Source organism: Sylvia atricapilla, chromosome 24, assembly GCF_009819655.1.
Source record: "Sylvia atricapilla isolate bSylAtr1 chromosome 24, bSylAtr1.pri, whole genome shotgun sequence".
Classification (NCBI taxonomy): Eukaryota; Metazoa; Chordata; class Aves; order Passeriformes; family Sylviidae; genus Sylvia; species Sylvia atricapilla.
Window position 1 is genome coordinate 4411725 of NC_089163.1, and position 26729 is coordinate 4438453.

General features: G+C 46.7%; 1 protein-coding gene across 1 annotated transcript; it reads right to left on the minus strand.

The window, feature by feature from the left end:
- Positions 1-1183: 1183 nt before the first annotated feature.
- Positions 1184-15172, minus strand: STX12 (syntaxin 12). Its single transcript, XM_066335308.1, has 9 exons — positions 15004-15172; positions 11405-11474; positions 9472-9571; positions 7624-7761; positions 6709-6752; positions 4772-4877; positions 4242-4314; positions 3997-4079; positions 1184-2645 (listed from the first exon to the last, which is right to left on the minus strand). Exons 1-9 carry the CDS (start codon positions 15113-15115, stop codon positions 2556-2558), a joined length of 816 nt encoding a protein of 271 aa, XP_066191405.1. The 5' UTR covers positions 15116-15172; the 3' UTR covers positions 1184-2555.
- Positions 15173-26729: the final 11557 nt, after the last annotated feature.

Consider the following 26729-nt stretch of genomic DNA (forward strand, 5'->3'; position numbering starts at 1 on the left):
CCCCAGTACCGCCTCTGGAACGCGGGGACAGCCCCGTACCAACCTTGGAACGCGGGGACAGCGCCGGTACCAAGCCTCAAACGCGGGGACAGCCTCAGTACCGCCTCTGGAACGCGGGGACAGCCCCTGTACCAACTCTGTGACGTGGGGACAGCCCCGGTACCAACCCTGGAACGCGGGGACAGCCCCGTACCAACCCTGGAACGCGGGGACAGCGCCGGTACCAGCCCTGTGACGTGGGGACAAACCCCAATACCAACCCTGGAACGCGGTGTCAGCTCCGGCACCGCCTCTGTCCGAGCAGAGCCCGGGGCACGGCCGCTCCGGGCACAGGCCGGCCCGGTGGGAGCGGAAAGCCGCCTGTCCCTGTCCCGGAGCCCGCAGCACGGCCACGCTCCGGCTCCCAGGGCAAACCAGCCTCTGCAGAATGCTCCCAGAAACTGCCCGAGGGGTGGAACACACAGCCGAGAGCCAGGCACACCGTGCCGGAACACTGCAGCCACAGCCACCGGAGTTTCTTTTCAAGTTTTCAAGCCGGTGGCTTTTCAAGCTCGGGAACATCAGTCAGGACTGTTATAAACAGTGTCTGCACCAGTTCTACTGCCACGATCAACGATGTGCAGAGAGGAGAAAAGAGTGAAGCAGATACAGAAATCCCGAGCTCAGCAACCTGTACCCGTGTCCTCAATTCCAGTTTCCAGAGGACTAAAACAGGCTAGAAGAAGGGTGGACCCTTTTAGGTCCGGTGAGGAGCTAAGTGCTTTTGCTCTTATCTGGCAGTGTGACACTGAAAGGACTCTGCCTGGCAGCAGGCATGCACAGAGCAATACAGAACACGGAGTTCCCTTGCTTTCAAGTCAGATTTTATCATACAGGCTCACCAGTGGCTCCAAGTTGTAGCAAAAGGCAAATAGCCAGAGCTGACCCAATGCTCTCTGAGGTATGAGGTTCATTTTTCTGGGATCAGCTATTGTACAAGACTCTGCACAGAAGTATGGTGTATGCCCTCGTGAAATGAATTCTGTGTTTTCAGGTAGTTTCATTCTGAAAAATCAGGGACCACAGAACTGAAGCTGCAGGAAACACTCCTGTGTGGACATCAAGTCCTCTACTCTGCTTAAAGGGGGAAGCTACAAACACACCTGTGCCACAGTCTAAACTCCAAGAGAAATGAGCTCTGACAGAGGCTTTTAAAAATGTTTATTGATGATTATTAGATGGAATGATGGCGCAATAGTGCAAACCACTGTGCAATTGGGAGAACACTCCCTTCCCAGCTTTCACGTTTACTTTATTATAGACGAGACATGGAATAAAGATTAAATACAAAATGGGTCAGTATGCTGCATTTACCACCCCCACTGGGCATTGGACAGATTACTGTTCCCTCAGTGCATGTCAATTCAGAGCTACATTGAAGTGGGGAATGGCTGCTTGTTCTGCCCAACTCTGTGAGCTGGAACCAGCAATCTTTTTTTTTATTTGCACACACATCCTCAGTCTGAAAATCCTAGCACTTCACTCAAGCCAGTTTCTGCACTTTGTTTCAAAAATAACTGAAAATACCAAATGTTCACAAGCCACACGTAATATTTACTTAAACACTACAAGTGAGCTTCAAGAGCACTTCTTCAGAACTGAGATTTCTGCTACCACTCTTCACTAATCCTGCTAGCTAGCTTGTAAACTTAGGTGCCCACTTCCTCATTTTTAAGTGTTTTTTTCCCCCTGGAAGCTTCTACAAACAATTGTGAGTGAGCAGCTAAACTTTTTATAATTAGTGCTTGAGTCAGCATTGGAAGAGATTTATTTGTCCATTAGCAAGCAACCAGCTAGTTTGTCTAAGAAGGTTGCACTGTTAGATTCTAAGTCAAAAGAACATTCTGTCCTCAAGTGATGCATTTTGTGAAAAAAAAAAAAAAAAAACCAACCCCAACCACACCCCCAAAAATTAAACAACACAGTTATGAGTCTCAAGGCTAAACTGACCAGCATGTAGAGGGTTCAAATTATCATCCACACATCTCTCCTTGCCTCTCAAATCTGTGACATCCTTTTCTTCAAGAGAATCTAGAACCACAGCCACTTGGAGACAATAAAACCATGGGGCAGATACTGGAAACTTTAGAAACTGCTGGATTTACATAATGTGACTTGGTGGTGGGCTGTCTTTGAATACAATTCTCATTCCAGTCTAACAAAGTTACCTACACATCAGGTTGAAGTTGTGTGACTTGTCAAAAACAAGACACCTCCAATTATTGATCACACTTCAGCGTACAGCTGGGACAGGGAAAAACACAGTACAGAAAGCAAAACCACAAGATTTTAGTTACATAAAACAATATAGTTTGTATATAAACTGATAAATACTGTCTCCATGGTTCACTAATTCCAAATACTAGTTATTTGCACATTAGTCGCTAATATCTATTAATAGAAGTAGTTCCAACTTGTGCTCTCTCAGGGTGGTCAATTCAACTCCGAGACCAGTCAGCCTGTTTGCTCTGACAGAAAAAAATCCCAGCAGTGAGATTGGGCTCCACGGGAAGATTTCATGTCGCCTTCCAGATAATGAGTACTATGATTATACAGGCCACAGCAAGGCCAAGAATCAGGATACAGATCTTCTTACGGGATTTCTTCTAATAAGAGAAGAAAACAAAAAAAGCCACTGACACCAGGAACACTTGAAGGAAAAGCAAAGCTGCCATTCATGTTACTAACTTGTGTGAGCAAGAGCACTTGATACCCATGATTATTTGAGAGAAGTAACCAGTGTGGTCTCAACACTTTTACATGGTCCTTAAACTCCTTGATTCTACACATGAATGTTTTTAGTTTTAGGAGTGCAGTGGTCTAAGAGATGTGGTCAAGTCAAAATGTGACAGGTTTTGCTTCTCTTAAGGAAAACACAAGCTTCAGAGAAGGCCAAACCTTTCTAGCTATTTAGATTTTTCAGGTAATCCTAATCAAACTCCTAAGCAGTTCTCTGATACAATCTCCCGTTGGTCACTTGGGCTTGGTATTGCATTTCTACAATTTAAATGATTTCATGTACAGCTACTGGACTTGGATTTTACAGCTACAGTCCATCCATATACGTGGACTATACCAATTATTTTTAACTTGGCATCTAAGGATTTGAGGGTAGTTATCTATAACCACTTCTTTCTCCCTCCAGAAAAAAACACATGCAAAACATGTCCAAAAGCTCCCCAAGTCAGATTCATAAACACCTCAGAACTTTGACAAGGAAGCCATAGAAAGAGAGAATACTAATACATGCTACCAGATGGTAAAAGCAACATTCCCACCCTTGCATTCAACAGCACTGGAGTTTTATTGCCTTCCAGCACCTCTCACTTAACAGCTTGGAAGAGTCCAGTATTTATCTTGTGTGGAAACCTGTAGCCCCAGCAGCAATGGGACTGACTAAAGCAGAACTCTTACTCCTTCACAGAAGCTGGACCTACAGGGACAAGGCTGATGAAAGGAACCTACAGAAAACACTGGCTACCAAACAGCAGTGAGAGCCACTGCAAGAGATCTGATGGGACAGGGAGCACAGACTGTGGGATAGAAACTCAGCAGCTGGACAGGAGTGTTGTAAATCCTGGCCACCAGAAGTTACCCGAGGCTGGGCACAGACTTTTGCATGTCAGCCTCTTGGCTGGTGTGTTTACAAGTTGGATACAATATCAGAATTTGTTCTTTTTTCTTCTGTTAAGTCCTAACAACAAAGACAGGTAAACACTTCAACTCTGCAGAGTGTGAAGGGCCAGATTCTACCTACTCTAAAGTAGAAGGGGAATTTCAATACCATGTTTTTGACTCAAGTGCTTTATATATTCCTTGCAGCCAATTTTGAATGAATGCCAGCTTGCATGAGCTGGTTTTAATAACTAGTCTGGTGTGTTGCAGTCCTCAGTGTCTTGCTCTGCCTGTTTTATTACTGCTCAACCATACAATGACAAACAAGCACACAGAATTTACCTGATAATAGGCAGCTCTCTGTAACTGCTCACTGGCTCTTTCCACATGGACTTCTGCACTTTCCACATTTGCCTCAATGCTATCTATGGAAAGAACAGGAGAACTCATTGCAAAATATTTCAGAGCTTCAGTGTTTAAATATTATAGCCAGAAATACTTTTAATGCAAAATACTGAAAAATTTAGTCCATGTAGGGAAAACATGTAACTCAACCAAGAAAAATCTTATTACCCAAATGCACTTACCAATCATATCTCCTTGGTCATGAATCATCATGGCTAAATCCTTAAATATCTGATTGACATCCAAAATGTCTGCCTGAAGACAACAGTTCAACAAGTTACAACAAACACTGGGTACAATATTTTCTAATCCTCACTCTCAGTACCTCTTCTGACCATCACTCAAAGGGTAAAACTAGAAACCAGCATCCACTGACTGATGTGACTTGATGTTACCACCTGTACAACTTGGGATTAACACAGAAGCCTACAATACTCCAGCTACTGAGCATTTGTTTTATCACACACAGCAATTAGCACAGAATGAACACTGTAAAATGAGTTATTCTTGCCATATCTGAAGGATCACCAGTCAACACTGAGGGAAAATACACCTCCTTCAACAGGAGCAGGGAGATTATCTTGGCATCAATCCTCCCTATGAGGAATTCTATTACTCCACCATCAACTCTCCTCAGCCCATCCCATTAATTAACACTGCACCCTTTGATTTATCTCCCAGTACTATTAACTGTGCAGGATCAACTGGTCACCTCTAATTGCCTGATTGCAGTTTCTCTTTCTTTAATGAGTTCAAGGTCCTGCTCAGTTATTGCCACATCTTCTTCCTGAGACTGCATCTGATTCCAATCTTCACCACTGGAAAGAGAGGGAAAGTCAGGGTCTCTGTGACTATAGATACTTCCATGCTGCATTTTATGGCAAAAGGAGATAAAGTTGGAGAGTTTCCTACAGAACAAACCCCAGGTTCTTGGCCCTGTCACTGTGTACAAGGACAGGACCCATTTGTGACAACAGTCACAAATTGGGACAACTGAAAAAAGGGATAGATCAGGCAAGGTAAAGACACTGGAAAGCAGTTACATGCACAGCACACTGTTCTAGAATGTAAGAGTTATCTACAGCATTATAGAACAAACCTGCCTATTTCAGTTCTGTTTTTTCTAAAAAAATACTTGTACCTTCCTTGCTTCTTACCATCCCTCCAAATGGGAGAAATCAGAGTGAGAGCTCTGATAGAGAGCAGTCTGCAAGCACATTAATGGAACAGAACACCTGAAAAGCATCTGGATTCAAAGATTCTTGACTATCTGGCATTTGGAGATAAGACTAAAGTGTTTTAGTATTTCAGTTCATTAGTCCAGTAGGAACTTTTCATTAAATTACACACCAAAAGAGATATTAAAACTCAAGTAACTCTGCATTCCAGTCTACCTCTCTCCTGATGAGCTGGTTCCTCACAATTGCTGCAGAAGTTACATCAATTAGAATGGAGCCAGCATCTATAATACAAGGCCACTTCTGTGTTCAGCTAAGAATGTTCTTCAAGGGAAACATCTCCACCTTTTCAATAGAGAAGTGTGCCAGAAAATATTGTACCAGTCCAGTGTTTGGTACAACACTAAATAGTAAGTTTTATAGTCCTAAAAGTGCCTCAAGAAATAAAAATAAACCACGTGAATAGGTTAGACATAGCTGACCCTTGCAGTAATTCAGCTCTGAGATGACCATAGGGTTTGCAGCTCTCAAAAGCAGAAGTTTCTGACACAGTGCACACAAGAACAGCTCTGAATGTGGAAGAGCTGCTGTGTGCCATCATCTCTTATCTCTGGGTCCCACTGCTTCAGTGTGCAAGGCCTTCAAACCCATCCCAGCACCTGCATGACTGAACACCTGAGGTTTCACCCCTGGCTCAGAGTGAAAGCCCAGGGCTAACCAAGGGACACACACACAAGCAGCTGAGCAGATGAAGGGCAGTTTGCAGGGGGAGGATGAGACAGGTAAGCAAGGTCTCTTGATTCACAAAGCAAAAGGATTTATACAGACAGGGCCAACAGATTTCAGCCCAGCTGACACATAAATCACAGATATTTCTGGAGGGGCTCAGGCTCTCTTTACCACACTGCAGAGTTGATGTAGTATTTTAAAAAGCCATCTAGCACACAGGCACACTGTTACTGCAGAAGCAGTACAACTGTCTGACAGGTGACAGTAATGCTGTCTTGTGCACATTCCAGGATTAGTTTGCCAGTGCACAATGTCCAGGACTTCTGAATTTTAGGCAGCCTCATCTGCTATTCTTCTGTAGCTCCAACTGGGCTGCTAAAGAACATTCAAACCCCTGATATAAATATGCAGCTTTCTATGGAAAGTCACAGTGAGTGAAATCCTGTCTGGTAATCTTGTGTTTACAGGCCAGAAATCCTGGAGCTCCAGCTGCCACATCCTAAGTGCACTACTGTTCCCCTCAGGATAGTAATCACACAATCTATACTTTTAAGGAGGATAAAATACTGTCATATGCAGTTTTTTACATAGTGCATTACCTGTGCTGTAGTAATTGCTTTTCAACTCTTTTTGCTTTGCATTCAGCCAGCAGAGCCTGGCCCAAGTTAACAGTAATATATCACACCATAAAAAAACTTTAGTTATATGTAGTGAAAACCTCAAGAGTACAAGAAGTTATTACCTATCAAATGAAACAAGCTGTTCTTCTCTGAACCGCTCATCAGCCTGGAAGAGATAAATGAGTCACTACTCTCACACACTACCAGGACCATGCACAAAATCACCAGCAGCAGCTTGAAGACCAAGGCACATGCAGTCCAGAGAGCTCTTGGAGAATGCCACTGTCACTGCAGCTTTCAGATTTAACTCAGGTTATACAAGATTAGTTTCGGCTTCACCTTTAGATTTAATTTTTAGGTTCAGATTGTCTCTGCAAATTAGAGGCAACTGAATGATCAAAAGCAGCCAGTTCATGTTCTTGGATTGGCTGTCGATGTTTGTAACCTCCCTTCCCAGCATGAAGCAAAAATTTAGAGCATAATTCAATGGATAAATGTATTCCCTTACAGAAATTAGGAATGCAGAGCTTGCAGAAAGCCCTGAGGCAAGAGGAGAGAAATGCTTTCACTGGCCATTTTATTATGAATTCTTAGTAGCCACAGGGTTTGTCAAAACATAACAGTGAACACACATTGGAGATATTAGCAGGACAGAAATTGTAAGAATATAAAGCAACACAGTGTGAGATTTGAGATGTATTAAGGAGTGGTAAGCTTCCATCTGAAGTCTTAAATTTTATAGCAAAGGGCTGACATGAAGAGCAGCTTGCAATACTTTGCTATTCACTATGCTTTGACTCCCCATCTCATCTGCAACATTTACAACTAGCAGGATTCCTTCCCTCCTCTACACTGACACTGAAGCACACTGAAATGAGAGATTACTTCCAACACCAGGGATGGAAAACTACTGCACCAAGGCCTCACTTCCCTCAGTAAGGTGTCAGTAAACAGGTATGAGGTTGGGAGGCAAGTACAAGATCTCTCAGAAGACTCATAGTTCACTGCATCACTCCAAAATTCCCATAAATACTTACAGAAATACGGGAGCCAGCTCTTGCCCTTGCTACAGTTTCCTTTTCCTTCTCTGACACTCGCCTCTGTACTGCCTGGAAATTATTTAAGGCCGTGGAGAAGTCATTCATTAATCGTTCTTTCTGAAGCCTCTGTTGGCGCTGAAGAATCGAAACACAAACAAGAGTTTAGACATTCCCATTCATTATAAAGTGACTGCCAGACTCTTTTAATACCATCATAACAACAACAAGAAGGAATGCTGGTATTCAGTGATCTTTAGATGCCAGTGGTCTGGGGCACTGGATGGAACAAAAAGACCTCCACGTTTTAATTCCTTAAACCAATGCTCCATGCCTAAACAACTGCAGGACAGTTTGTGCAACAAGGCTCTCCAATTTCAATCGAGTTTTAAACACCATTACTTTTATTCTAATCACATTCTAATTTCAATTCCAACCACATTTAACCACATTTTACCTTTCAGTTACCTACAATGCCTTTTCCCTCCATTCCTTCACTTAGCCAACCTCCAAGTACTTAAACCTTCTCACAAATACAGGAAGCCCACACTTCCAGAACCAATGGAAACACCCACTGTCCCAGTCTCTAAAGCTGTCTCTCCCAGCCATGCCACACTACAAGCCTGCTGTTGTTAGATCAGATAACATCCTGATAATAATTTCACTTTATCTTTTCTTCAAATACATTAATTACACTAATCCTTTTCATCTTCATTTTACAATGTCAATTTATTTTGCCTCCACAGGACATGTCCTTTGAGTGTTGTGACAGTGATGGGAAAGAAGAAATTGTGGAAAAGCTTGTCCCAAAGGACAACATTAGGTCAATTCTTATGCTTTCTGATAAAGAGATTTGTAACAGCTGGCTCAAATTGTGGGATTTCCAGGACTGTAATCCTGCAATCAGCTTCTACCAATTCAACAATAATTTCAAGGAAATAAATATTTTAAATTATATTTTTTTCTATAATAAGCCACGACAGCAGCCTCATAATACACTGAAGCTTCCATCTGAACCCTCTGGAAGCAACAACCCCTCTGCCAGAGCAGATCCTCAGCATGCTGATTCCAGCTTCTGCAGATTTTGACTCAATTTTCCCTGGGCTGCATTCAGTGAGATGCACATGACAGGATTTTGTTCACCACGGAAGATTAACTGAAAAATATTTGCTGAACCAATCAGCAAAGCACAGCCATGCTTCTAGCTGGCATATAAATCTTAAATACAGAATTAGACCAAGCCAACATCTGCTGACCCACATCCCCAGATCATCCCACAACAGCATCCCAAAAGCAGCCAGTGGTGAATTGACAGAGAACTGCCCCTTCCCTTTCCCACAGAGAGCAGGAACTACTATATGGTAAGAGAAAATCATCATCTTTGCCTCATCATATCTTGCTTTATTAAAATATAATCAAAATGAGTCAGCTTCACCCCCCCTCCACCACTAATCAATCACACTGCAATGGAAAGCTTTCTGGCATGCTCACATGTAGGCAGTTTGCTTTGAATTCTTATCCTAAAACACTACCTTGCACCACTGTGCACTTTGTAAACAAGATTATTTTCCAGAAATTTACTCAGAAAACCAGAACTGCATACTGAGTTCTCCCCAAACATTTAGGGCCTCTTATTCTCACGGGGGAAGGTTTTATACCTATTTGCTCCTGGGAAACATGACTTTCCAGTGTCATGTAAGCAGTCAGGATGCAGCCAGCTTAATGAATTTGTCTACTGCACCACTGTCCCTTCAGCTGTGCCAGTTCAGCCTTTGTGATTTTGTGGTCTAGCCTAGTTTCATGAAATGAATGATGTAGAAATATGTCCAGAAAGTTCTGCCTGCCTACCTGTTCAGAAGCAGACAGGGGAAGTGGCAGAGACCCCAACTCCTTTAGGTATTCATTGGTCTCTTTGGCAAGGCGGTTTGCAGAGTGCTGCAGCTGTTGTCTGAAACAGAAGTTCAAAAGCTGTCACACAAGATCTACCTAAAAAAGCAGCCACTGAGCATTTTAGCCTACAGAATAATGACTAAATAAGAGTTCTGAAATCACACAGCTTTACAGTAGGTTTTTTTCAACCTATAGGATCAGAGATGTACTTTATTTTTTTAGCGTCAACGTGACTCTGGACTACATTAAAAAAAAACCTAAAATAATTTCTTTGCTCCCTGCTAACTAATATAATTCAGTAGCTTAAAAAATAACTTTTTCTCCAATGGCATGACAGAGAAACTTTATTCAGTGAACCTAATCCCTCTTTTAGGGTGAATTCCTTATGGTATCAATTAGCAACTATCTCTTCATTGACAACCACTAATTCCATTGGTTAAATGTACATTTGATAAAAGTACAGGGATTGTGATATTAAGTTCTTCCTTTTTGTGAAAAACAGTGGTCAGAAAGAACAATCCAGCTTCTACTTCAGGAATTACAAGGCTTTCCCTTGAGCCTTTATGTTTTCCATCAACATTGCAATATGAAGCTATTGCTGTGAGGAATCTAATACTATTATACAAAACCTATACTGTAAACCAGGAAGAACAAATACTAAAACCAGAAGCAATTTCTTTTGCATTCAGTGGGTATAAGATGCTTAAGTGAAAGTCACTTACTTGGCCCAATGGACACACAAATCAAAGCATTCAGGCTCCATAATTGAATAAGGTGTGTATGTAAACTAAACAAACCACACATGCAATTTTGGTAAGTTTGTATGGCAGCTGACAATTTGTGGGGTGCAGCCACTCTCACCCCAAACTGGAGAGATTATGCAGTGACGTTAAATGGGAAGGCATTTGTGTGGTCACCAGTGATTAATTCTTTAATCTACTGATTAAACAGAGATTGAGTCAACTGAGCAGCTCAAGGAAACAAATCCCTGTTTCTCCCAGTTGGACCCTGAGCTCATCCTTCGAATGTGGTACGTGTATCTTCCACCACAAGTCATGGACCTATCCAAAAATTGCAGTTATAAAACCCAGGATAACTGTGCATTCAGAGATTCTGTCACATGAATCATTCATGTCACATGAAGGTACTGTGACATGAAGAGAGTGGAAGAATATACTTCCAAGTTTTCTTGGATGACCTCAGAAATCATTCGTTCCATAACGAGCTGTTTATGTTCCCCAGGAGTTTGTAAAAGATGCACAGACACAGAGAGCCCCTGTACAGTCTCTGCAGGGGTCAGTCTGAACTACCCCTGTTTAAATGTCTTCCACATTGTTCCCCACTGGCATATTGTCCTTCTGAAATTACATATGACATTTATGATTGTTAATCTTTCTACTGACTAAATGTACTGTACTACTAAATTTCTACTGATTTTCTACTAAATTTCTACTGTACTACAAGCTACTTTTTCCCCAGTTAAGGGGCTCCCTGACTGTTTTTCCTTACTGGTGTCATGTGAACACCAAATACCTGGTATGGCATTCATTTCTGCTGAACCATGAGTGAAGCTAGTATGACTGCTCCTCAGAGGACAATTAATGCTAATGTATGGCTGAGGTACTGTTACTTTTAAAAGAAACTACAGAAAAAACTTATGGAAGAACAGTATAGAAAGAACTGTTCCTACCCAGCAGTTTTGAATGGCTTCTCCAGAGTCCTGCAGAAACACCTTAATTTGTCCAGTAAACCACTTAGGCATTCTGGGTTTGGAGGACTGTATTAAATTTATCTAATAAAGCATCACCCCAATCAAGTAACCCACTATCATTAAGAACACAGACAGAAATGAAAGAACATCTACACCAATGTTTGCTCATTTAATACTCACAAATTTTCCTGAAGCTTGCTGGAATCCTGCTTGGTTCCCAGCTGGCTCATCAAATTCTTTATTTGAGCAGCTGAAGATAAAGAAATAACAAGATGAATTAGTAAGACAAGTTCAAACAAATTTTATTCCTTCTTGAATGTATTCTTTTAGCTTTCCCACAAAGAAAGCGAAAAACTAAATTTATTTCAATATCTGATTTAACCCAGTAAGGCAAGGCTTACATTCTTTGTTTTACTATATACAAGGATCTTATGGGTGGATGCCAAGAGGGTGAGGCCACACTCTTCTCACTGGTGTCCAGGACAGGACACAGGACAACACCCACAAATTGAAACAAAGGAAATTCCGTCTAAACTTCCCCCAGCAGGGGCTGGGCCAGATGAACTCCAGAGGACCCTTCCAAACCCAACAGTTCTGGGATTCTGTGAAATGCAAAGCGCATTTTAAACATCCCCACCTATACATTATCCAGCCTAACAAACTAACTTTCAGACATAAAAGTGATAGTGAGGCACAGACACCCTAAAGAGAAGTCAGTGGAGCTAAGAACTTGTGCACTCCTCTTCCTCAACCTTTCTAGACCAACTAACAGAGCTGTTTCTACCAGCCTTGCTATTTCAGTATTTTAGGCTATCACTGCTGCAGAAAAACTTCACTATGCTGTGTTGCCACTTACACATTATTTTTAAGTTACTTAAATTATTAGTGCTCCGTTAAAAGAAAAAAACAAATGAACAAAACCAACAACAACAACAACAACAAAAAACCAAACCAGAAGGAAAATGCCAAGTGTTCCTATTAGTTTCAAAGCCCCCCAGCTCCAGCCCTGAATTTTTCTACTCATGATAGTCCAAACCTTTCACAACACTGGCACAAATAATCTTTTAAGAACAACAGACAGCACCTCACAGTTTTCCTTTGTCAATTTGAAATCGTTGAAGTGCAGAGAGATATTTTAGACTTCCTTCTCCCTAATTTCCAATGTTTTCCCACTGTTTTCTTTATGTAGGCACTCATGATCATGAAACCACACAATGAATCACACCAAACCATCAACCTATCTGAAAAGCAAGTACATTTTCTCTCCCCACTCCCTTGACCTTAGAATTCTTTTCTGACAGATGAAGAAGCTGATCCACGTAATTCTGCATCAGCACAGTTTTCATCATTACTGAAGTGCTGGGCTCAGCACTGACCACAGCAGCACAAAAATTGATTGTCCCAAACCAATCATGAAATCTGTGCTATCACATCATGCAGTGAGAGGCAAGACCAAGGAGGATCACCTTAATACAGTTCCACAGGCAACTGAATTGAACTGAATCATCCCATGAGTTTAACAAGAGTTTTTTTCCAATTCAGAGACACTCTTCTGTGTAACTTCTACCTTCAGCCTGGAGCCTCTGCAGTTGATTCAGTGTGTTGCTGGAGAAGCATCAGATCCCTACAATGGCCACTTCTTTTAAAGGGATGTCCAATAGGGGACAATAACAAGGGCAGCTCAGCTAAAGCTGCAGTATGAGTTAATCAGTAATTAGCCAGTAATTAGCTTTTACATCCACCAAATGTATTCTCACCTAGAACTTCAGACTTCTACTAGGTTATACAGTGAGGAGTTGGTTGGCAACTCCTCATACACTGAGCTTGGCTTCCAGCAAGGCTGCACATATTTCATAGCTCTGTCAGACACAGGAAGGTCAGAAAAATTCAGTCAAGCTGCTGACAAACGGCACAAGGACTGCACTCTGTGTGTGGATGCTGAGGACTTGGCAAACAGCATTTGTGCCATAATGTCCAGACATTCTGTGATTTATTTCTCTCTGCAAGGGGAGATTCTTGCACAGTCCCATTTCCAGGCCAGGCAATGTCTGTCCTGCCCAGGGCCAGGTTCAGCAGTTCACTTTGCTTAGTTTATCTCAGCCAACAGCAACACACAGAGTCTACACAAAATGAGAATAAAGTGTCTGGGAAATGAAAAGAAAAGGCTGGAGCTCTTTATTCTTTGGATAGTGGATATGCACCAACACACAGAGCCCCTAAGTCAACAGCTTTCCATCTCCAAACCCTTTTAATTTCAGGCTGTAGAGCCTTCCACATACTCACTACCTGACAGCTAAGATTTCTTGAAACATTTTAATCTCTCCTCTAGCTGCGAGTCTGCTTCATTACCTGAGCAAACAACAGTTCTGCCAGCTCAGGCCACAGGTTTTCTGTACATTTTGTGTGAAATGCTCACTCCAGAGACTCCTCAAAGAAGTGAACAATACTCAGCTGTGCATAGTGTTTGCCTACTCTTTTCCTTACAGGGGAAAAAGAAATGAGGACAGCCTTAAGGCTTCAACAAACCCTTTTCTCTTAGGCTTGAAGGGAAACCTTTTATATAGTGTGCCATAAAGTTAACTACTGTAACATTAAGTCAGATGTTCTGTGTGTTCCCACCCACCTCAATAAAACTGTAGGGCTGTTTGTTTAACTTGAGATAGGAGATAGGAAGGCTGCAGGTCATGAGACAGCAGAAGCCTGTCCTATGAGAGAGAGAAGCTGAGCTGCTTAGAACAGGAGGCTCAAAGAAATCCCGTGGAAGGAAGGCAGGAAGAAGGAGCATAAAGGAAAAAATAAAAAGGGGAAAAAAGCTCAACAAGCCATGTTATCTGGCAAGCTTTGAAGCAATTCAGCAATGCCTACAGCAAGGAGAAACGAACATGACTGAGCAAAGCATTTTCAGGATTTGTAGCATCAGAGAAGTCACCAACTTTCTGAGGAATCAACATGTTCAACTGATCTTGCCCTTAAAAACTTGCACGGGCACTTGAACATTTAATGTCTTTTTTAGCAAAGGCTGTATCCTTAGGAAGGATTGATTAGATTAAATCAATTAAAAGATTAAAAAGGTCTCCTGGATGCGACTGCTTTACTGAGCAGCATCTCAGCGATCAATACTGACATTTCTACGATTATCATCCAATTCCGATAACTTTCTCTAATGACAACCACTCGACCAAGGAAGAGCGACACCGTGTCCTTAGGGACATCCTGCCCGGGAGCAGGACACTGCCAGCACAGCGAGGAGGAAAGCCGCACCTTCTCATCCCCTATTACAGAATCACAGAATTATTAGGCTGGAAGAAACCTTCAAGATCATCGAGTCCAACCCGTGCCCTAACACCTCAACTAAAGCATGGCACCAAGTGGCACACAGAGATGGTGACTCCACCGCCTCCCCGGGCGGACAATCCCAGTCCTTTACTGGAGACCCCTGGCACAGCAGCTGCTCCCGAGCGCGGTGACTCCTGGGGCTCCCGCTGCCCCTCACCGAGGGCAGGGGGCGGCAGCGCGGGGCCGGACGGGCCGCGGCGGCAGTGCCGCGGGGAAAAGGGAGCCTCGTTCACAGGGACACTCACCCACAACACCCACAGCGTTCACCCCGCCCTGCAGCCGGGCTGGGCATCACCGCGCCCGGCGCCTGCCGTGTGCCCGGCCCGGCCCCGCTCCGGGGACGCTGTGCCCACCCCGGCTCCCGCCGCACCCCCGCGTTACCGGCCGCGGGGCGCTGCCGGGCAGGGCCGCCCCGTCCCTCCCCGGCGGGGCCGCGCACTCACTGTACTGCGCGATGCGCTGCACGTTGCCGCTGCATGTCTGGATGATGCCGCCGAAGTCCCGGGGCGGCGGCGGCGCCCCGGGGCCGCGCGGGTCCAGCGGCCCGTACGACATGGCCGGGCCCGAGGGAGCGAGCGCCGGGCCCGCTGACAGCGCCCGCCCCGCCCGCGCCTGCGCGGCCGCCGCGCCTGCGTCTGGGGGCGGGGCCAGGGCGGGAGGGCGGGGTTAGAGCGGGGAGGGCGGGGCCAGAGCGGGGAGAGGAGGGGCCAGAGCGCGGAGGGGCGGGGCCAGAGCGCGGGCGGGGCGGGGTTAGAGCGGGGGAGGGCGGGGCCAGAGCGGGGAGGGGCGGGGTTAGAGCGGGGGAGGGCGGGGCCAGAGCGCGGGCAGGGCGGGGCCAGAGTGCGGGCAGGGGCGGGCGTGGCCGGTGTGAGGGGAGAGAGGGAGGAGTGAGGGGAGAGGGAGCAGAGTGAGGGGACAGAGGGCCGGAGTGAGGGGAGAGAGGGCCGCAGTGAGGAACAGCGGAGTGGTCAAGGGTGGGAGTAGACCTGGAGCATCATCCAGCCCCACCGTCCGCCCAGCGCTGCCATTGTAACCCCTCAACCACTAAAACGTCACCCAGCGCCAGATCCCGTTGTCTCTTCAACACACCTTCAGGGGTGGTGACTCCGCCACTTCTCTTGGCAGCCTCTTCCAATTGCTTGACAGAATATTTTTTTATGTCTTACCTGAATCTCCGCTGTCTCGGCTAAAGGCCATTTCCTCCTGTCCTCTCACTGCAGGCACAGCAGAAGAGACCAGCACCCGCCGCGCTACAACCTCTTCTTGGGGAGTTGTAGAGAGCGATGTGATCCCCCTGAGCCTCCTCAGCACTTAACAAACCCAGTTCTTCATAAAACGTGTTTTTCTAGAGCCTTCACAAGCCTTGCTGCCCTTCTCTGGACACACTCCAGCACCTAAACATCCTTTTGGAAGTGAGGAGCCCAGAACTGGGTGGAGTACTGGCGGTGTGGCCTCACCAAGGCCGGGTCACTGCCCTGGCCCTGCTGGGCTCTTCTGCAGGACAAAGGACCCTGCTGGGGTGAGGACAGGACTGCAGGGACAGCCTGGCCTGGGGTGAGGGGAAACCCTGCTTCCAGCACCGAGCAATCCCACCAGCAATAATGCAAATGCTTGCAAAATCGAGGGTAAAGGAATTTTAGAGAAGATCCCTTTCTGCTCCCTGCTGCAGGAGTTGTAGTATTTTGAGGAAAGTACATCCAATCTTTGAATAAAAAAATCTGGGGTCATGCCCTGTAAGAACGTAAGAAGTCAGTGTATGTGTGCATAAAGTAAGGGTGTAAATATTTCTTTGAGAAATGCTTGATGCAACAAAAAAATTTCTAATTTCAGAAGCATTCACAACAGGTCAAAATGATAAGTGAGGAGCAGGGCTGTGGATGAAACTTGTTTAACAGAATAAGAGATGGCTCTAGGGTGACCTTATTGGTGCCTGAAGGCGCTGAAGGAAAGCTGGAGAGGGACTTTGGACAGGGGATGGAGGGACAGGACAAAGGGAAATGGCTTCCCACTGCCAGAGGGCAGGGTTAGATGGGATACAGGGAAGGAATTCTTCCCTTCGAGGGTGGTGAGACTCCAAAAGGAAACTGTCTGCCCACCCAGACACACTCTGGGAGTTACACAGCAACCTGTGGCATAAATGGGAGTGAAGAGATGGGACACGGGGAGCTCATGGGGCAGGAGGAGTTAAAGTGACAGCAGTAGTTGTTGAGGGAATCCCCACGGTGCTGCTGTAAGCTGAAGCTGCTCTGCTTCAGCAAGTATTCCCAGGGCTCTGGCTCGTCGCTCTGTGTTCTGAGGGTGCACAGTGGGAAGGTATCACCGCCATTACACACAGCTCACACATCCCTGTGTCTCTGGAGCAAACAGCATGGCCGTGGCAAGGATGGGGCCAGCACCTGCTTCTGAGAAGGGACCCCAGTGTTGTGAACTCCAGGACCCTCAGCACTCATCACTCATCATTGGCACTCCCCCCTGAACTCCCCAAGCAGCCCCCAGCACCCAGCAGCTGGCACCTGACACCCAGCACTCTGCGCCCAGCACCTGGCACCCTGCATCCTGCACCTGGCACCCTGCATCCAGCACCTCACACCCTGCACCCTGCACTCTGCACCCAGCACCTGGCACCCTGCATCCTGCACCTGACACCCAGTGCTCAGTGCCCGGCACCTGGCACCCCGCACCTGACACCCAGTGCTCTGTACTCAGCACCTGGCACCTTGCATCCTGCACCTGACACCCAGTGCTCTGTACTCAGCACCTGGCACCCTGCACCTGACACCCAGTGCTCTGCACCCAGCACCTGGCACCTTGCATCCTGCACCTGACACCCAGTGCTCTGTACCCAGCACCTGGCACCTTGCATCCTGCACCTGACACCCTGCACTCTGCACCCAGCACCTGGAACCTTGCATCATGCACCTGGCACCCTGCACCCAGCACTTAGCACTCTGCACCCGGCGCTCACATCCCTGCTCCTGGCACCCTGCCCCTCACATCCCACACCCCGTTTCTCGCTCCCCGCAGCGCTGGGGCCGAGCCGTGGGCTGGTTCTCTCCCAGTGCCGCGAGAGGGCAGCAGCGCCCCGCGGGAGTTCCCGGGTGGCCCCGAGGGGTCCTGGGTGGCCTCTGGTGGCCTCTGGTGGCCTCGGGTGGCCCCGAGTGCCGGGACCCTTCCTGCCCACATCACGGCTGATCAGTGGTGCCCGTACCACGGCGAGGTCACCGCCGATGGTCCCCAAAGCAATCACTCCGCAGCACCCGAGCGTCCCTCCTCATTTGGGGACAGCCATGCTGGGATGGGGAGGACAGGGTGATCACACCTTGTTCACACTCTTTTCTGCTCTACACTGGGTACTCCAAAGAGCTGACTTCAAGATGCTGCCGTGGCAATGGACACAGCTATACACAGGGCTTTTCTTCCGCTCCACCCCTACCAATGGCAATCCTCTCCTGTCCTTTCCAACCCCTTTGCACTGGGCATCAGAGTAGTCCTGGGTTCCCAGGGATGAAGACAAAAGGAAAAATTATGGCGTGCTTTCCAGAAAGTGCCAAGATTCCAGGAACTGTATCTTCACTAAAGAGGTCTGAGAGCTATTTTGAGTTAGACGAGTCCATAGAGAAGTTCCCATGGGGCTCTGCTGGGCTGAGCTGCTCAGTGCTCAGAGCAGAAGCTGCAGGCTCCCTCCCACTGCTCCTAGATCTGTTGTTGCCAGCCTTACACCGGCAGAGTATTCACCTGTTTTTCCTCTGGGATAGCATCTATTTAAACCAGTAGTCCAGCTCAGGTGATTTGTGGAAGTGTGGTAAAGTTCTTTAATGAGAGGCTGTGCCCTCACACTCTGGGCACTATTCCAGTATGCTCAACCCTTCTTGAGCATATCCCAGGTCAGCAGTCCAGAAATGAGGGCCCTGATTGCACATCCTGTGTTAAGGAGCCTGCCTTTTGCCTGGTGGCCACGTCAAAACCGCCACAAACATTTCAGTGGAGGATGTGACTCAGGGTGTCCAGCCTGCCTCCCCCATGGCTGAGGAGACCCCAGCTGTGCCCTAAATGCTGGAGCTTGCTGAGCACTTGGGGGCACGTTTTGCAAGGGGAAGATAAGGAGGGCTTTTTTCAGCCCTGAGAGCTGTTTGTTCTTTACAGCGTACTGACACCAGAACGGAAAGGGCCTTTTCCTGAAACTGGCTATTTATAAACAGCCTGCGGTGCTGAGCCTTCCCTTGAAGGGGGCCAGGGACTCTTGCAGCTCTTTTTTTGCTGCCTTGAGCTCACCCAGAGATCCTTCAGACAGGAGTGAATAGAGCAGGTCTTGCTGCCCATCTGCTGGAGGCACGCTCCAGTACCGACAGCTTGTAGTAACTCTTTGGAAATGTCAAACTCCAGTGAGTACCTAATTCAGCCCTAAATCCCTTGGCTGTGCAGTTGGTGCTGTTCACAACCTGGATTCTTACGAAGGTTTTGTAGGAGAAATTTGCCATTTGTGGCAGTGGTGCCTTCAACATGTGACACAGCTGGGCTTGTCCAAAGGGACAGATCCCCGTGGTGCATGGACAGAAATCAGGAGCACTTGTAGCTCTGTCTTTCCAAGAAGCTGAACAGTGCATTGTTCACTGTATCCACACACTAAAAGTGAGATTTGGCTGCTCCAAGATGTCTAAAACACAGCCTTGGAGCCTTGGCTAACTTGGCTTCTCTGTTGTGTGAGTCAGCACAGGCGGGCAGTCAGGGCAGCCACAAACCCATGGCTCAAGCACAAAGAGCAAATTTATTCCCATTACCAAGCTGTCCCAGGGATCCCCAAAGCAACACCCAGGCAGAGGTACACAAACTTGGTCCATGCTTGAGGAACGGTGCTCTGCTGCTTACACTGCTTTATCATGGGTTATTCCCAGCTGCAAGGTCAATGGAACATTTACAATCCTCCTCATCAGTCTTCTGGTTTTAATCCATTGATCCCAACAGCTGTGAAAAGAGAGAAATAGGCACCTTCAAATCTCATCTCCATGAGATGCCTTCCTTTGGATTTTACCCAGTTTGTGTAAACTCCCTGTTTTTGCCCCAGCAGGCCAGTGGCTCTGTGGGCAGTGCTCAGCTCCTCTTCCTTTAGGGACACTGGGATCCTCTTTTGAACCCTGCCAGAAACTCAGAGGAAGGTACAGCTAGGATTACTTATTAAAACTACTGTTCCTTTCTTTACCTAGCTGTACCTTCTTGACAAGCCAGGTTTGCTCTTGGCACTGCTCACTGCACCACGGTGTTACCTGTATTCTCCCACCTGTAGGGATGTGGTGGAGTTTGGTTGTGGCTCTGGCACAGAAGGCCAGTGTGCCTGGCAAAAACCCCAGCGCAGGGGTTTGGATGAGAATTAAAGAATTAAATAAAACCCTCTGTCCAATTAAATTATTAAATAAAACCCTTCTGGAGTGTTTTTTGTGCTGCTGAAGAAAGGCAGAGGTGTGCAGAGGGATGGAGAGATGATGGGGCTGACACACAGCTCTTGAGCCATGCAGGGAGAGCCAGATTTCCATGGGGAAATCTGCTTTCTTTTTGCAGCTGAAGCAGCAAGAACGGACCGTGGATCAGAGCCAGCAGTGTGGGAGATCAGAAAACTTTTGCATTGAGGCCTCTTCACCCCCCTGGTATTTCAGTGGTCATGAGCAGGTCATGAATGTTTGTAGCAGGCTGAACTTGCAGAATTCCCTGGAAATGCGAAGTCAAGGATATTTTTGGCAAATCTGGAAAGGAAATAATAATCCATCCGGAGGCTGCAGGATACAGCACAGCCCCTGCACATGGAAAGGTCCCACTGCCTCTGAGCTGCACACACACAACTGACACGGGACTTGGCTGACTTGTCAAAACTTTCCTCAGCTCACTACGGTGCCTTGCAATCAACTGAATTTTGTATTTACAGTTGAAACAGGAAAAGCAGGACTTGGTCCATACCTTGATGTAGCAATTATGAAGCAACCTAACGGCAGAATGTAACCAGCATCTGAAAATCGGGAGTGTTGTAACGTGCTGAACAACGACGTGCCCCAGAAGAGCCCCTCCGCATGTAAATACTGCTGAGATGGACCACAGTGTAACCACTGGCTTTCTAAACAACAGCATGTTATCAAAGGCTTGAGGTGCAGATCTCTGTTTTCCCTCTTTTCAGGGCAAAGGCTGATCTGGGAATTGGGCTGGGATCAGATGCTTGCAAAAGCAGTCAGTTGCAAAGCTTTTACTATGGGCTTAGTCCTTTGTCTCTGGAATATCACTTGGATTTGGCAAAGAGCTGCTTTCCCTAATCCCTATTCATGTACAGACACGTGGGGCTTGGGTCCAGCAGAGTGGGAATACTCCCTGGGAATACTCCACAGTGGGATCCTCAAGGGGCCCCAGCCTGCCTGCCTGGCCTGGGGGAGTGATTTGGATTCCCTTGCACTGCTCCTTCTGCCTGTGATGTCCTTCCCCGTGACCCAGACACCTGAGAGATGAAACAGCACGTCAGTGAACATGAGCCAGAGCCTTGCCTGTGTCTCCATACCCTGAGGCCTGAGCTGCTGCTCTGGATGGTAGATGGGGACACTCAGATGAGTGGTGGCAAGATGAGCTTCCACTGCCCCTCCAGCAGTGCTTCTCTGTGCAGATGGTGGGGAAAGTGCAGCAGGAGGGCATCCCTCCTTATCCCCAGTCTGGGGCATCATGGGGCACATTCTGTGAGGTGTCAGAGATGTGTCTCAGCCCTTCCCTGTGTCACAGACACTTCACTGAGCACTTATTCCTGCCTGGGGAGACCGTGTTTTGCAAAGGGCCAAATCTGCCCTGTCGTGGCTCCAGATTCCATTTGGTGCATTGTTAATAATAAAGAGGTGAATTGTTACCTATTTCTCACACTGTTTGCCCTGGACAAACCTATTTGTTCCCTGAATCTTTGGCATTGCAGGGCAAACTCAGGGGAAGGAAGGGAAGGGGAGGGAAGGGAAGGAGCAGGCTGCCTTTTTGATGCAGTGTATGTAAGCACAGTGTATGAGGTGCATCTGGGCATGGAGAATTTCCTCACACATGGCACCTCCATTGATGGCAGAGGTCAAGAAAAGGAGAAAGGAATATTTTCAGCCTCAGGCTGCTGCTGGATGTGAGTATTGGCAGCTGAAGGAGGATGTTCCTGGGTATGTTCCATCTATGACCTTTGCCTGCCTCTGGTTTTCTCATTCCTACCCAGTGCCATGGCAGTGCTGTGTAAGTCACACCAGCCTACTGCATCAGGCAGATATGGTTTTTTAAATTTGAAATAAGTTGTTTTTTAAGAGTGTGATGAAGCTGGAGGTGGTGGAGTCATGCTTTCCTTGGGACCTGCCTCTTGCCACACACTCCAGGAGTAGTGCTGGGACACAGGGAGGGATTTACCTGTGAGACAAGACTGGAGCTGATGTGCAGAGCTTTCCCTGGGCTCTGCTGCAGGTGCCAGTGTTTGTGTGATGGGGATCTTTAGCAGCCAGTTTGTATTTGAGGCAGGTGCTGTGACTTGCTTTGAGAACTGCACAGGATGATATCAGGCATAGCCGTAGTTTTATTTTTACAAGTGGTCAGTATTTGACCAGAAGCATCTCCAGTTTTCTAGAGGAGAAAACCACATCTGAGACAGTTCTGTTGTAGCCAAGAATATGAAAGGTATTTGAATATTTCTTAGAAATTGTGTTTTGGACTTTCAGGGTGAGGTAAATTGTAAAATCCCCTTTCTTCCTCGCCCCTCTGGAAGTTCAGAAGATTCATGGGCAAAACCACGATGTCACAAGAACAAACTGTATTCTTACTCTGGCTATTTTGAGAAGGAACAAACCACTGGCAGAAGTGTGCTGTAGAGAAACAGAGCAAAGCTTACCCCTCATGGAGGAAACTCAGGGTCTTCTCAGGCTTGAGGACACAGCAGTGCAAAAACTATGAGGTTCCAAGAAGTCAGCATGAAGAAGAGGAGCAGGTGGGACTCTTCACTCCAAACTTTTGAGGCAAATCCAAACCCAGCAATACACAGGGCTTAAAAGAATGAAGAAACGGAGCCCTAAAACTAAAACAAAATCCAGCCCTGAGCTCAGGCATGTGTGTCACCCTGAATGTCACAGGTGTGACTGCTTGTTCCTCGAATACATGTCATCTGGTGGAAGCCATCCAGGATCTCACAGGCAGAAGCTGTCTCCTGAAGCCAGGCTGGAGGGGAGGCTCAATGAAGAGCTGTGTGGTACCACCCCGTGAGCAGCAGAGAGGGAGGAATGGCTCGTGGCAGGACGGGGTCAGTCTGTGCACATGGGCAGCTGCAGTGTGGGTGGCAGAATGTCTGCGTTGAGGATGACCCTGGGAGTTGTCTGAGCTTATGAGGAAATTAAGGGATTGTTCCTAGATGCACACAAAAAAACCTACATTCACCTGTCAGGTTGTGAGGTGAGATAGAAGGAACTTTATTTTTGGGATCTTGACTTATATAATCTTTGGAATTTGATTAGGGATTGAGAGATAAGGTTAATACCTCTCTGACCCCAGTGGTCAACATAGAAGTTCATCAATTTGTCCTTCCCTCTGGAAGGAATGTATTATTTACAAAATATCAACTTTTGGTTTTGTTACAAGCATGAGAAAGCTCTAGTAGAAAATACAAACTATTGGAAGGCTGAAAAATTAGGGCGACAAGGGATAGAACTGGGGCACAGTTTTTAGGAACTGAGTGTTTGGGCAACACTGGCACTTGTATTTTAGACCTTGAGCTCCCAGGCCAAGAGTGAGAGAGAATCCTCCAATACATGCAAATGTGGCTACAATATGGTATTAACCCTTGGGAGAGAGATCTGGAATCTCTGCACAGGTCTCCAGATATAGTAGGTGCGTGCCTGTGCCAGCCAGGAATCAAGGGAAAGGGAGAAATTAGGAAAGAAGAGCAGTACAGCACTAAAACAAGGTTCCAAGCAAATCCCATTCCCTCAAGTTTTCCAAATCTGCCTGAACAAAGCCCTGGGCAGCCTGTCCTGACTCAGAATGCAGTCCTGCTTGGAGCAGGGGGACTCGACTGAGTGACCTCAAAAGGTCCCTTCCAGTCTAAATATTTCTGTGGTTCTGTGATGGATGTTTGAAATATAGAACAACCAGATCTAATTATAGCATTGGAGAAATCCATGACACATCTATCTGCAGCTTAAAGCAGAGCTGTTCCCTCCCCCATCCCGTAAAGCTGGAAACAGGGCAGAAAAAGGTGATCACAATCTACAACAAACAGTGATCCTTGGACAGGGAGACACTCAGGAGGGAACATCTCAGGAGCTGCAAAATCCTTACTAATGTGGAGATGAGCAAGAAATGATTGGGAATTTGGGGACAGCAAACAAAGTGAGGGGGCAGCAGGTTTAAAATGAAGAGGAGCTTAGAGAGCTTAAGCTTCTTACAAAGACCTTGATTTCTCCCCTGTGGATTTCATTGGCACAAGACATCACTGAAGGAAAATGTATCTGTGGCCTAAAAACAAACAAACAAATCCACCCCACCAAACCAAAAACCCCCACAAAAAACCCTCTAAACCAAAACAACTAAAAAGCCCTGTTTCTGAGTCAGGAACCTTTGAGTCAGGAACATCGCCTGCAGAAAAAAATCCATTCACTCAGATTTGACCCTGCCCTCTGCAAAATTTGCAGAAATCAGCAGACATCTCCCATCACACTTGGGAAAAATAATTCCCTGCCATCTTCTCCTTTCACTCACATTATAAACTTCTCTTGCCCAGCTTCTTCCTGACTGAGAAGTCCCAAACTATTCTGTGGCCTCTTCTGAGAAACATTACTCTGCCTCAGTTGTTCTGTTTCTCTAGTTTTACATTATCATTTTTCTCTAAACAGACCAGAATTTTTGAAAATTCACCATCATGGGCAGTGCACAGGATGCAGCTGAATTGTCTGTTGTTTCTGTAGGGCTGATTGATTTTACTTTTCATTCATCTCGTAATGATCTTCTGGCTTTCCTTTTGCTTGTCTGGCTCCTCCTGAACAGCAAGCTGAGTTTTTCCACAGAAACATTTATTGCAACACTAAGATCTCTGCTGAGTAGCTAGTTTAGAGCCCAGCACTCTGAAGTCAAGGAGGATTAACCCTCTAGCCATCATTTTGTATTTACCAGGCATTGCTCATGTTATTATTGCCTGGGCACTCACTGTTAGCAGATCCTTCCCCAGACTTTCACCTTTGTAACTCTACATCACCCTGAGAGCACGTGGTCAGAGACAGGGATGTGGGGAAAGGCCTTATCTTTCTGTCCTTTCACACTCCCATGCTCCCAGAGGCTGCCTCAAGCCCTGGACATCACACAAATGGCTACAGAACCTATTTGGAGCCTTACAGAAGATGCAGCCTGTGTGAGGTGACAGGGTGGGGTTTTGAGAACCTCCTTCCTTCCACAATACAGAAAATAATCTGGTACCTCACAGGAGAAGTGCTTGTCTGTAAACACAAACTCTTTATGTGAGGAGTTCACTTCTGTGTCCTCAAAACTCCCAAACTGACAGCACTGCCATTGGTTCAGCAGCAGTGTGCAGTGCTCTGCAGAACCTGTCAGAGCTTTGGGGCTCACCCTGCTGCCCTCCTGCCTGCTGTGGGATGGAGAGCTCAGTGTCAGCAGGATGGGAAGAGCAAAACTCACCCTGTTGTATTTTTGGTGACCTTTGAGGAGCTCTACCTGGGACAGACCCAAGTAGCTGGGTTGTCCCATTGTGCCACCTGGCTCCTCTGTTCACAGTGTGGGGCCAGTCACATCACCAGGGGACCGGGGCAGGCAGGGTACCCCACACCTGAGTGGAGAGAGACCTGAGCTGTCCAAGCTGCAGCCTGTGCTGCTGTACAGGTCCTGTGTGCCTGATAAAAGGCATACAGAGGCTGCAACACCTGAACTAGGGAGGCATTACAAAGGAGGTGATCACAGCACTTGTCCAGTGCAGCCCAGACAGAAGCAACAGGCCTCTGGCAGAAGTGATAAATGGGTTTGACCTGGGTTTTCTAGAAAAAATCACAGGCTGACCACACTTAACAGGGTCTTTTGGGGAAATTAAGGGTTACATACTCAAGAAGCATTGAAATAATCTCAACTGAGCTTGCTGGGACAGACTCCCAAGAAAATCCTGACTATGAATCCCCAGTCACTCCAAATTATTAATTCTGTCTTAAATCAACAGCACCTTTCCCAGTGCACTGCAGAACCCTTGGGGAGGATGTACAGACGTGTTCCTCTGGCCATCAAGTGCCAACATCACACAGAAACCCGCTCCTGGGAAAGCTCTGCAGAAATTGCTACGTTGATAGTCCTCATCCGTGAGCTGGACACAGCTCCCCCCTTGTAACTGGGACACAGTGGTGTGTACTACAGACCCTACAACCTCCCCACAACAACTGACAGTCTAGAAAACACTTATTTTGTGATTGAATTACTTTTATTCTGAGGTTGCCAGCTCTTCACTGCTTACCTACAACCTGCAGCTGCACAGAGATAAAGTCCTCCCAGCTCTCCATTGCCACAGAGCTGACAGCCTAAGCAGGGCTCTCTCACCTTCAACAAAAGCTCCACCAGTTATCTTTTGACCAGGTTTCCAGACTGCACAGGCATCAAAACCAAAAGATGGGACTTTAACAAGTGCTCTTGAGTTGTGCAAAGAACAAGACCAGGGGACATCGACAGTTCAAAGTGGTTCAGCCATTCCATTAACAGCATCCTCATTACTACAGGACAGGAAAGGAACACTCTGGTATATCCCTCAACTCTGCGAAGGAACCGGCTGGAAACCCTTTAAAAAGAAAAATCTGTAAGAAAAAGCCTTCTAAGAGTAGGAGAGCAACTGCTGTCTTGGTTTTTAGAGCCTTTGTGGTATAGAAAACTGCAGCAGAGAGCTGCTAGCAGAGCTGTAGCCCAGTTGTCAGACATGTACTCAGCCTGGAAGGAGTCACCACCCACTCATCCGAGCAGCTCTAGATGATCTTTAAGTCCTTTCCAACCCGAATCATTCTGTGATTCTATCACCTGGCTCAGCCAGAAAAAGCAGCCACTCTGCAACAGAGCACCACCATCCACATCTGTAATTTCTCCCCCGTACAGAGAAGGAGCAGCTCATCCTCCCAGCCACACTTCAAGGACATAGTTCCAAGCATTAAACTAGAAACCC